Source organism: Podarcis melisellensis (assembly GCF_964234715.1).
Source record: "Podarcis melisellensis genome assembly, chromosome: W".
NCBI lineage: Eukaryota > Metazoa > Chordata > Lepidosauria > Squamata > Lacertidae > Podarcis > Podarcis melisellensis.
Window position 1 is genome coordinate 5,383,251 of NC_138535.1, and position 12,623 is coordinate 5,395,873.

At 29.9% G+C, this 12,623-nt stretch overlaps 1 protein-coding gene across 1 annotated transcript in view; it reads right to left on the bottom strand.

Annotated features, from left to right (window-relative positions):
• Nucleotides 1-1,881: 1,881 nt before the first annotated feature.
• LOC309361258 (mRNA export factor GLE1-like) overlaps nt 1,882-12,623 on the bottom strand; it is a 51,275-nt gene continuing 40,533 nt past the window's right edge. The window contains exons 14-18 of the mRNA XM_081896166.1: nt 12,552-12,623; nt 9,184-9,288; nt 7,590-7,672; nt 3,635-3,698; nt 1,882-2,171 (exon numbers count right to left, since the gene is read on the bottom strand). The exon at nt 12,552-12,623 is cut by the window's right edge and continues 58 nt beyond it. Of these exons, the coding sequence (XP_081752292.1) occupies nt 2,103-2,171; nt 3,635-3,698; nt 7,590-7,672; nt 9,184-9,288; nt 12,552-12,623 (393 nt within the window). The 3' untranslated portion in view covers nt 1,882-2,102. The remainder of the gene's footprint in view (nt 2,172-3,634; nt 3,699-7,589; nt 7,673-9,183; nt 9,289-12,551) is intronic.

A 12,623-nucleotide genomic window follows, 5' to 3' on the forward strand; every position in this document is an offset into this window, starting at 1 on the left:
ATCCCTCCTTCCGGAACCTTCTTCAAATCCCTCCTTCCGGAACCTTCTGGAAATCCCTCCCTTCAAATCCCTCCTTCCAGAACATTCTGGAAATCTCTCCTTCTGGAAATCCCTCCTTCTAGAACCCCCTGGAAATCCCAGAATCCCCTGGAAATCCGGAACCCCCTAGAAATCCCTCCTTCCGGAACCTTCTTCGAATCCCTCCTTCCAGAACCTTCTGGACACCCCTCCTTCCGGAACCCCCTGGAAATCCGGAACCCCCTAGAAATCCCTCCTTCCGGAACTTTCTTCAAATCCCTCCTTCTGGAACCTTCTTCAAATCCCTCCTTCCGGAACCTTCTTCAAATCCCTCCTTCCGGAACCCCCTAGAAATCCCTCCTTCCGGAACCTTCTTCAAATCCCTCCTTCTGGAACCTTCTGGAAATCCCTCCTTCCGGAACCTTCTTCAAATCCCTCCTTCTGGAAATCCCTCCTTCTAGAACCCCCTGGAAATCCCAGAATCCCATTGAAATCCGGAACCCCCTAGAAATCTCTCCTTCCGGAACCTTCTTCAAATCCCTCCTTCTGGAACCTTCTAGAAATCCCTCCTTCCGGAACCTTCTGGACATCCCTCCTTCTAGAACCCCCTGGAAATCCCAGAATCCCATTGAAATCCGGAACCCCCTAGAAATCCCTCCTTCCGGAACCTTCTTCAAATCCCTCCTTCCGGAACCCCCTTTAAATCCCTCCTTCCGGAACCCTCTAGAAATCCACAGAAACTTCCGGAAACTTCCATTTGAATATTCCAAGCGGTTCGGGAAATAAAAAGAAATTGCTTTATTTTCTTCCAAGTCCGGCGGATACAATGACAATTCAAGGCAAAAGTCACGATGAAATGTAAAAATGAAAATGAAAATTTAATTATTAAAGGATGAAATGTGAAGATCACATTTAGATCTAACGATCAAATTGAAAAATGAAATTTCCGTTTAATTACTGAAGGAACAAATGAAAAAATGAAATTCACATTTAATAAAGGATTAAATTTAAAAATGAAATTTAAATTTAAAGTGATTTTTTTAAGGGGTCAAATGGAAAAATTAAAACCAAATTTAATTATGAAAGGATGAAATTAAAGAAATCAATTCAAATTTAATTATGAAAGGATGAAATTAAAAAAATAAATTCAATTTTAAAATGATTTTTCAAAGGGTCAAGTGGAAAAATTGAAATCAAATTTAATTATGAAAGGATTCAATTAAAGAAATCAATTCAAATTTAATTATGAAAGGATGAAATTAAAGAAATCAATTCAAATTTCATTTCTAAATTTAGGATGGTTCGAATAATCGGATTAATTCCCATCCAAATAATTGGAATAATTGGAATAATCGGACTAATTCCCATTAGAATAATCAGAATAATTTGAATAATCGGAATAATTCCCATTCGAATAATCAGAATAATTTGAATAATCGGATTAATTCCCATTCGAATAATCGGATTAATTCGCATTCGAATAATCAGAATAATTCCCATTCAAATAATCGGAATAATTCAAATAATCGGAATAATTTTATATAATCGGAATAATTCCCATTCGAATAATCGGATTAATTCCCATTTGAATAATCGGAATAATTTGAATAATCGGAATAATTCCCATTTGAATAATCAAAATAATTTGAATAATCGGATTAATTCCCATTCGAATAATCGGATTAATTCGCATTCGAATAATCAGACTAATTCCCATTCAAATAATCGGAATAATTTTATATAATCGGAATAATTCCCATTCGAATAATCGGATTAATTCCCATTCGAATAATCGGAATAATTTGAATAATCGGAATAATTCCCATTTGAATAATCAGAATAATTTGAATAATCGGAATAATTCCCATTTGAATAATCGGATTAATTCCCATTCGAATAATCGGAATAATTTGAATAATTGGATTAATTCCCCTTCAAATAATCGGATTAATTCCCATTCGAATAATCGGACTAATTCCCATTCAAATAATTGGAATAATTACGAAAATTCTAGATTTTTCTTGGCACGATTGGTTTCTTTCTCCGGAAACGACTCCGGAAGGTTCCGGAAAACGGGGGCGGGGTCACGACCTCCAAAAGGACGGGGGCAGGAATCCCTTGGGGAGGGGAATTTCGTTCCGCCGCAAAGATTCCTGGGAAAAGATAATAATAAAAAGATGATGATGATAATAATAATAATAATAATAATAATAATAATAATAATAATAATAATAATAGAATAGAATAATAATATAATAATGCAATAAATTCAAATTTAATTTGAATGTAATAATTCCTAATGCAATAATTTCAAGTACAAAAATTTGAAATTCAATAATTTCAAATACAACAAATTCAAATGCAATAATTTGAAATGCAGTAATTTCCAATGCAAAACTTTCAAATTGAATTTGAATGCAATAATTCTGAATGCAATAATTTCAGATGCAGAAATTTCAAATTCAATAATTTCAGATGCAATCATTTCAAATGCAGAAATTTCAAATGCAATAATTTGGAATGTGAATATTTCTAATGCTATAATTACAAATGCAATAAATTTCAAATGCAATAATTTCAAATGCATAAATTTCAAATGCAATAATTTCAAATGCATAAATTTCAAATGCAATAATTTCAAATGCAAACATTTCAAATGCAAAAATTTCAATTGCAATAATTTCAAATGCAATAATTTCAAATGCAAACATTTCAAATACAATAAATTCAAATGCAATAATGTCCAATGCAATAATTTGGAATGTGAATATTTCCAATGGAATCATTTCAAATGCAAAAATTACAAATGCAATAATTCCGAATGCAAAAATTCCGAATGCAAAAATTACAAATGTAGAAATTTCAAATGAAAAATATTGAATGCAAAAATATCAAATCCAGTAATTTCAAATGCAATAATTTCAAATGCAAAATATTAGAATGCAAAATTTTAGAATGCAAAAATTCCAAATGCAAAAATTTCAAACACAATAAATTAAAATGCAATAATTCCAAGTGCAATAATTTCAAATGCAATAATTTCAAATGCAAAAATTTCAAATGCAATAAATTAAAATGCAAAAATTCCAAATGCAATAATTCCAAATGCCATAATTTCAAATACAATAATTACAAATGCAATAATTTAAAATACAATAATTTCAAATGCAAAAATTTGAAAAGCAAAAATTTCAAATGTAAAAATTTAGAATGCAAAAAATTAGAATGCAAAAAATTCAAATCCAGTAATTTCAAATGCAATAGTTTCAAATACAATAAATTCAAATGCAATAATTTCAAATGCAATAAATTCAAATGCAAACATTTGAAAGCAAAAATTTCAAATGCAATAAAATCAAATGCAAAAATTTCGAATGCAAAAAATTCAAATCCAGTAATTTCAAATGCAATCATTTCAAATACAATAAATTCAAATGCCAAAATTTGAAATGCAAAAATCTGATGCAAAAATTTCAAATACAAGAAATTCAAATGCGGAAATTTGAAATGCAAAGATTTCGAATACAAGAAATTCAAATACAATAATTTCAAATGCAGAAATTTCAAATGCAAAAATTTAAATGCAAAAATTTGGAAGAATTGGTAATCATTTTACCTCCAAAAACTGTTTCAACCGGATGAAGGATCCCATTTGCCCGGTGCTGGTGATCTCTTCGATCCTGCAGGGATCCAGAGGGAGATTTTAATTGCAAAACGGTGAGACGAAAGGAAAGAAATCAAAGGTAATCAATAAAATAGAAAGAAAAGATATAAAAATTGAAATGGAAACAAAGAAAATGAAAAGTAGACCAAATGAAAAATAAATATATTATAAATATAAATATAATAAAAATAAAAATATTGTAAATATAAAGATAATAAATGAAAATGAAAATATAATAAATATAAATATAATAAATAAAAATAAAAATATAACAAATATAAATATAATAAATATAAATATAATAAATAAAAATAAAAATATAACAAATATAAATATAATAAATAAAAATATAATAAATAGAAATATAAATATAATAAATATAAATATAATAAATAAAAATGAAGATATAACAAATATAAATATAATAAATATAAATATAATAAATATAAATGAAAATATAATAAATATAAATATAATAAATAAAAATAAAAATATAACAAATATAAATATAATAAATAAAAATAAAAATATAATATAAATATAATAAATATAAATATAATAAATAAAAATAAAAATATAACAAATATAAATATAATAAATAAAAATAAAAATATAACAAATATAAATATAATAAATATAAATATAATAAATATAAATAAAAATATAACAAATATAAATATAATAAATAAAAATATAATGAATAAAAATATAATAAATAAAAACAAAAATATAACAAATAAAAATATATTAAATAAAAATATAAAAAGAATAAATATAATAAACAGAAATAGAATAAATCAAAATGAAGTGGAATGAAAAGAAGTAAAATCAACAAAATGAAATAAAAGAACCAATAAAATTCCCATTGCAACTGGAATTTTGCAATCAATTTGCGGGGGAAATGCAAATTTGGCAATCAATTTGCAGGAAAAAATGCAAATTTGGCAATCAATTTGCGGGGGGAAATGCAAATTTGGCAATCAATTTGCAGGAAAAATGCAAATTTGGCAATCAATTTGCAGGAAAAAATGCAAATTTGGCAATCAATTTGCGAGGGAAATGCAAATTTGGCAATCAATTTGCAGGAAAAAATGCAAATTTGGCAATAAATTTGCGGGGGGAAATGCAAATTTTGCAATAAATTTGCGGGGGGAAATGCAAATTTTGCAATAAATTTGCGGGGGGAAATGCAAATTTGGCAATAAATTTGCGGGGGGAAATGCAAATTTTGCTATAAATTTGCAGGGGAAATGCAAGTTTAACAATCAATTTGCAGAAAAAAAGGCAAATTTGGCAATCAATTTGCGGGGGAAATGCAAATTTTGCAATAAATTTGCGGGGGAAAGGCAAATTTGGCAATCAATTTTCAGGAAAAAATGCAAATTTGGCAATGAATTTGCGGGGGGAAATGCAAATTTTGCAATAAATTTGCGGGGGAAATGCAAGTTTAACAATCAATTTGCAGAAAAAAAGGCAAATTTGGCAATGAATTTGCGGGGGAAATGCAAATTTTGCAATAAATTTGCGGGGGAAATGCAAATTTGGCAATCAATTTGCAGGAAAAAATGCAAATTTGGCAATCAATTTGCGGGGGAAATGCAAATTTGGCAATACATTTGCGGGGGAAATGCATATTTGGCAATCAATTTGCAGGAAAAAATGCAAATTTGGCAATCAATTTGCAGGGAAAAATGCAAATTTGGCAATGGATTTGCGGGGGGAAATGCAAATTTGGCAATAAATTTGCGGGGGAAATGCAAATTTGGCAATAAATTTGCGGGGGAAATGCAAATTTGGCAATAAATTTGCGGGGGGAAATGCAAATTTGGCAATCAATTTGCAGGAAAAAATGCAAATTTGGCAATAAATTTGCGGGGGGAAATGCAAATTTGGCAATCAATTTGCAGGAAAAATGCAAATTTGGCAATCAATTTATAGGAAAAAATGCAAATTTGGCAATGAATTTGCGGGGGGAAATGCAAATTTGGCAATCAATTTGCGGGGGGAAATGCAAATTTGGCAATCAATTTGCAGGAAAAATGCAAATTTGGCAATCAATTTGCGGGGGGAAATGCAAATTTGGAAATCAATTTGCAGGAAAAATGCAAATTTGGCAATCAATTTGCGGGGGAAATGCAAATTTGGAAATCAATTTGCAGGAAAAATGCAAATTTGGCAATCAATTTGCGGGGGAAATGCAAATTTGGAAATCAATTTGCAGGAAAAAATGCACATTTGGCAATCAATTTGCAGGAAAAAATGCAAATTTGGCAATCAATTTGCAGGGAAAAATGCAAATTTGGCAATCAATTTGCGGGGGGAAATGCAAATTTGGCAATCAATTTGCAGGAAAAATGCAAATTTGGCAATCAATTTGCGGGGGGAAATGCAAATTTGGCAATAAATTTGCGGGGGGAAATGCAAATTTGGCAATAAATTTGCGGGGGAAATGCAAATTTGGCAATAAATTTGCGGGGGGAAATGCAAATTTGGCAATCAATTTGCAGGAAAAAATGCAAATTTGGCAATAAATTTGCGGGGGGAAATGCAAATTTGGCAATCAATTTGCAGGAAAAATGCAAATTTGGCAATCAATTTGCAGGAAAAAATGCAAATTTGGCAATCAATTTGCAGGGAAAAATGCACATTTGGCAATCAATTTGCAGGAAAAAATGCAAATTTGGCAATCAATTTGCAGGGAAAAATGCAAATTTGGCAATTTGCGGGGGGAAATGCAAATTTGGCAATAAATTTGCGGGGGAAATGCAAATTTGGCAATAAATTTGCGGGGGAAATGCAAATTTGGCAATAAATTTGCGGGGGGAAATGCAAATTTGGCAATCAATTTGCAGGAAAAAATGCAAATTTGGCAATAAATTTGCGGGGGGAAATGCAAATTTGGCAATCAATTTGCAGGAAAAATGCAAATTTGGCAATCAATTTGCAGGAAAAAATGCAAATTTGGCAATGAATTTGCGGGGGGAAATGCAAATTTGGCAATCAATTTGCGGGGGGAAATGCAAATTTGGCAATCAATTTGCAGGAAAAAATGCAAATTTGGCAATCAATTTGCAGGAAAAAATGCAAATTTGGCAATCAATTTGCAGGAAAAAAATGCAAATTTGGCAATCAATTTGCGGGGGGAAATGCAAATTTGGCAATCAATTTGCAGGAAAAATGCAAATTTGGCAATCAATTTGCGGGGGAAATGCAAATTTGGAAATCAATTTGCAGGAAAAATGCAAATTTGGCAATCAATTTGCGGGGGAAATGCAAATTTGGAAATCAATTTGCAGGAAAAATGCAAATTTGGCAATCAATTTGCGGGGGAAATGCAAATTTGGAAATCAATTTGCAGGAAAAAATGCACATTTGGCAATCAATTTGCAGGAAAAAATGCAAATTTGGCAATCAATTTGCGGGGGAAATGCAAATTTGGCAATCAATTTGCAGGAAAAAATGCAAATTTGGCAATAAATTTGCGGGGGGAAATGCAAATTTGGCAATCAATTTGCAGGAAAAATGCAAATTTGGCAATCAATTTGCGGGGGAAATGCAAATTTGGAAATCAATTTGCAGGAAAAAATGCACATTTGGCAATCAATTTGCAGGAAAAAATGCAAATTTGGCAATAGATTTGCGGGGGAAATGCAAATTTGGCAATCAATTTGCAGGAAAAAAATGCAAATTTGGCAATCAATTTGCGGGGGAAATGCAAATTTGGCAATCAATTTGCAGGAAAAATGCAAATTTGGCAATCAATTTGCAGGAAAAAATGCAAATTTGGCAATAGATTTGCGGGGGAAATGCAAATTTGGCAATAAATTTGCGGGGAAAAATGCAAATTTGGCAATCAATTTGGGGGGGGGGAATGCAAATTTTGATGATCGATATGATTGGCAGATACCTTGGCAGATATTCCTCTCTGATCAAGATGATCATCTTCCAAAATTGGGCCTGGTAGACTTTCATGAGAGCGTTGCCACAGACCTAATAATAATAATTAATTAGAAATTAATTAATAGTTCATAATTAATTCATAATTAATAGTAATAATAAACAATAACCATAAACAATAATAACAATAATAGAATAATAATAATAATAATAATAGAAAACGGCAATAATAATAAATACGATAATAAAACAACAGCAATGAAAAGCAATAATAATAATAATAATAACGATAATAAAGAACAATAATAATAAATATGATATTAAAACAACAGTAATGAAAAGCAATAGTAATAATAATAATGATAGTAATAAACAATAATAACAATAATAAACAATAATAATAAAAATGGCAATAATAATAAATACGATAATAAAACAACAGCGATAAAAAGCAATAATAATAATAAAAACAAAAATAATAAAAAAGGGGAAACAGGAAATGTAAAGTAAACAGGAAATGGGAAAGGAAACAGGAAATCCCGCTGACCCCTCCTGGACACCTGGGTCCCCCCTGCAGGAAACAGGAAATCCTCCACTTCCTGCCCCAGGCGCCTGGGTCCCCCCTCCAGGAAACAGGAAATATAAAGCAGACAGGAAATGGGAAAGGAAACAGGAAATCCTGGACACCTGGGTCCAGGAAACAAACAGGAAACAGGAAATCCCTCGCTTCCTGCCCCTGACACCTGGGTCCCACCTCCAGCAAACAGGAAATGTAAAGCAAACAGGAAATGGGAAAGGAAACAGGAAATCCCCTCACCCCTCATGGACACCTGGGTCCAGGAAACCAACAGGGAACAGGAAATCCCCCACTTCCTGCCCCAGACGCCTGGGTCCCACCTCCAAGAAACAGGAAATGTAAAGCAAACAGGAAATGGGAAAGAAATCAGGAAATCCCCTGACCCCTCCTGGACACCTGGGTCCAGGAAACCAACAGGAAACAGGAAATCCCCCACTTCCTGCCCCAGACGCCTGGGTCCCACCTCCAGGAAACAGGAAATGGGAAACAGGAAATGGGAAAGAAAACAGGAAATCCCCTGACCCCTCCTGGACACCTGGGTCCAGGAAACCAACAGGAAACAGGAAATCCCCCACTTCCTGCCCCAGACGCCTGGGTCCCACCTCCAGCAAACAGGAAATGTAAAGCAAACAGGAAATGGGAAAGGAAACAGGAAATCCCCTGACCCCTCCTGGACACCTGGGTCCCACCTCCAGGAAACCAACAGGAAACAGGAAATCCCACACGTCCTGCCCCAGACGCCTGGGTCCCCCCTCCAGGAAATGGGAAAGAGGAAATGGGAAAGAAAACAGGAAATGGGAAAGCAAACAGGAAATCCTGGACACCTGGGTCCAGGAAACCAACAGGGAACAGGAAATGTAAAGGAAATGGGAAAGGAAACAGGAAATGCCCTGACCCCTCCTGGACACCTGGGTCCAGGAAACCAACAGGAAACAGGAAATCCCTCACTTCCTGCCCCAGACGCCTTTGTCCAAGAAACAGGAAACGGGAAACAGGAAATGGAAAGCAAACAGGAAATGGGTCCCACCTCCAGGAAGTCGAAGAGGATGGTGGCCGTCACGTCGGCCAATGGCTCCGAGTTCAAGGTCTGGGCCAACCAGCGCCAGGCCTGGTTGAGTCCGTGCGGGTGGTTCTGGGGAAATAATAATCGAATATTAACGAGGAATGATTTGAATATTAAAATATTCCAAGCTTGGCTTGGAATGGAATATGAATGTCCAATGATTTGAAGAATACAATATTTAATTTTCTTAATCCGTTTTCCAAGAAGAAGACGCAGTTGATAATTCCATGGAATCCTAATCCAATTAAAATTGATAAAATGAAATAAAATATAAAAATAAAAATAAATAAAATATGCAAAATAAGTAAAATAAAATAAAGCAAAAATAAAATAAATGAAGCAAAAATAATATAATATAATATAAATAAAGCAAATATGGCAAAAATAAGGTAAAATAAACAAAATGAAATAAAGCCAAAATAAAATTAAATAAATAAAGCAAAAATAATATAATCTAATATAAAGCTAAAATAAAGTAAAATAAAATAAAATAAAATAAAGCAGAAATAAAGCAAAAATAAAATTAAAAAAATAAAGCCAAAATAAAATAAAATAAATAAAGCAAAAATAATATAATCTAATATAAAGGTAAAAGAAGGTAAAGTAAATAAAATAATATAAAGCAAAAATAAAGTAAAATAAATAAAATAAAATGAAGCAAAAATAAAATAAAATAAATAAAATGAAGCAAAAATAAAATAAAATAATTAAAATGAAATAAAATAAAGCCAAAATAAAATAAAATAAATAGAGCAAAACTAAAGTAAAACAAAAAAAAGGAAAATAAAAATAAAGCAAAGGTAAAGTAAAATAAATAAAACAAATAAAAGAAAGCAAAAATAGAGTAAAATAAAAGAAAGCAAAAATAATATAATCGAATATAAAGCGAAAAGAAAGTAAAAGAAATAGAAGAAAGCAAAAATAATATAATCGAATATAAAGCTAAAATAAAGTAAAAGAAATAAAAGAAAGCAAAAATAATATAATCGAATATAAAGCTAAAAGAAAGTAAAGTAAATAAAATAAAATGAAGCAAAAATAAAGTCAAATAAATAAAGCAAAACTAAAATAAAATGAAGCAAAAATAAAAGAAAATGAAGCAAAAATAAAGTCAAATAAATGAAGCAAAAATAAAATAAATAAAGCAAAAATAAAGTCAAATAAAGCAAAACTAAAATAAAATGAAGCAAAAATAAAAGAAAATGAAGCAAAACTAAAATAAAATGAAGCAAAAATAAAGTCAAATAAATAAAGCAAAACTAAAATAAAATAAAGTAAAACCAAAGAAAGAAAGAGAAATAAAATAAATTAAAATAAAGCAAAACTAAAGTAAAAGAAATAAAAGAAAATAAAGCAAAAATAAAATAAAATAAATAAAGCAAAACTAATATAATCTAATATAAAGCGAAAAGAAAGTAAAGTAAATAAAATAAAATGAAGCAAAACTAAAGTAAAATAAATGAAGCTAAAATAAAATAAAATGAAGCAAAACTAAAGTCAAATAAATGAAGCAAAAATAAAATAAAATGAAGCAAAAATAAAATAAAGCAAAAATAAAGTCAAATAAATGAAGCAAAAATAAAATAAATAAAGCAAAAATAAAATAAAATGAAGCAAAAATAAAATAAAATGAAGCAAAAATAAAGTAAAATAAATAAAGCAAAACTAAAACAAAATAAAGTAAAACCAAAGAAAGAAAGAGAAATAAAATAAATTAAAACAAAGCAAAACTAAAGTAAAAGAAATAAAAGAAGTAAAAGAAATAAAAGAAAATTAAGCAAAAATAAAATAAAATAAATAAAGCAAAAATGATATAATCTAATATAAAGCGAAAAGAAAGTAAAGTAAATAAAAGAAAATGAAGCAAAAAGAAAAGAAAGCAAAAATAAAATAAAATAATAAAGCAATAATAATATAATATAAAGCAAAAAGAAAGCAAAAAGAAAGTAAAATAAATAAAATAAAGCAAAAAATTAAATAAAATAATTAAAATAAAATAAAGTAAAACAAAATAAAAAGCAAAAATAAAATAAAATAATTAAAATAAAGTAAAACAAAAATAAAATAAATTAAAAGAAAGCAAAAAGAAATAAAAGAAAGCAAAACTAAAATAAAAGAATTAAAATAAAATAAAGCAAAAAGAAAATAAAAGAATTAAAATAAAGGAGAACAAAATAAAAAAACCAAAATAAAATAAATTAGAAGAAAGCAAAAATAAAGTAAAATAAATAAAATAAAGCAAAAATAAATAAAAGAAATAAAAGAAAGCAAAAAGAATAATAAATAAAATAAAGTAAAATAAAATATATATTTTCTCTCCCCCCCCCAACCCGGAAAGGGAGCCCAGGGTCATCCAGACCGACCCGGAATTTCCCGGAATTTTCCGGAATCTTACCCCCTAAAATAAAATAAAGTAAAACAAAAGAAAGAAAGAAAAATAAAATAAATTAAAATAAAGCAAAGATAAAGGAAAATAAATAAAATAAAGCCAAACTAAAATAAACAAAGCAAAACCAAAATGAAATAAATAAAATGAAATGAAGTAAAGCGAAAATAAAATAAAATAGATAAAATAAAGGAAAGCAAAAATAAAATAAATAAAATAAAGCAAAACTAAACTAAAATAAATGAAATGAAATGAAGTAAAGCGAAAATAAAATAAAATAGATAAAATAAAGGAAAGCAAAAATAAAATAAATAAAATAAAGCAAAACTAAAATAAAATAAATAAAATGAAATGAAGTAAAGCGAAAATAAAATAAAATAGATAAAATAAAGGAAAGCAAAAATCAAATAAATACAAATAAAGCAAAACTAAAATAAAATAAATAAAATGAAATGAAGTAAAGCGAAAATAAAATAAAATAGATAAAATAAAGGAAAGCAAAAATCAAATAAATAAAATAAAGCAAAACTAAAATAAAATAAATGAAATGAAATGAAGTAAAGCGAAAATAAAATAGATAAAATAAAGGAAAGCAAAACTCAAATAAATAAAAATAAAGCAAAACTCAAATAAATAAAGCAAAACTAAAAGAAAGTACAACAAAAGAAAGAAAGGAAAAGAAAAGCAAGCAAAAAGAGAGGCAAGATCAATAAAAGAAAGAAAGGAGAGCAAAAATGAAGGGAAAGAAAGAAAAGCAAGCAAAAAGAAGATAAAAATAAAAGAAAATATATATATTTTCTCCCCCCCCAACCCGGAAAGGGAGCCCAGGGTCATCCAGACCGACCCGGAATCTTCCGGAATCTCCCGGAATCTCCCGGAATCTTCCGGAATCTCCCAGAATCTCCCGGAATCTCCCGGAATCTCCCGGAATCTCCCGGAATCTTACCCCCTGCCCGTCCCCGTAGGGCCAGCGCAGCGTCAAGATGGCGGCGTAGAGGCGGATCATTCCGGACATGCG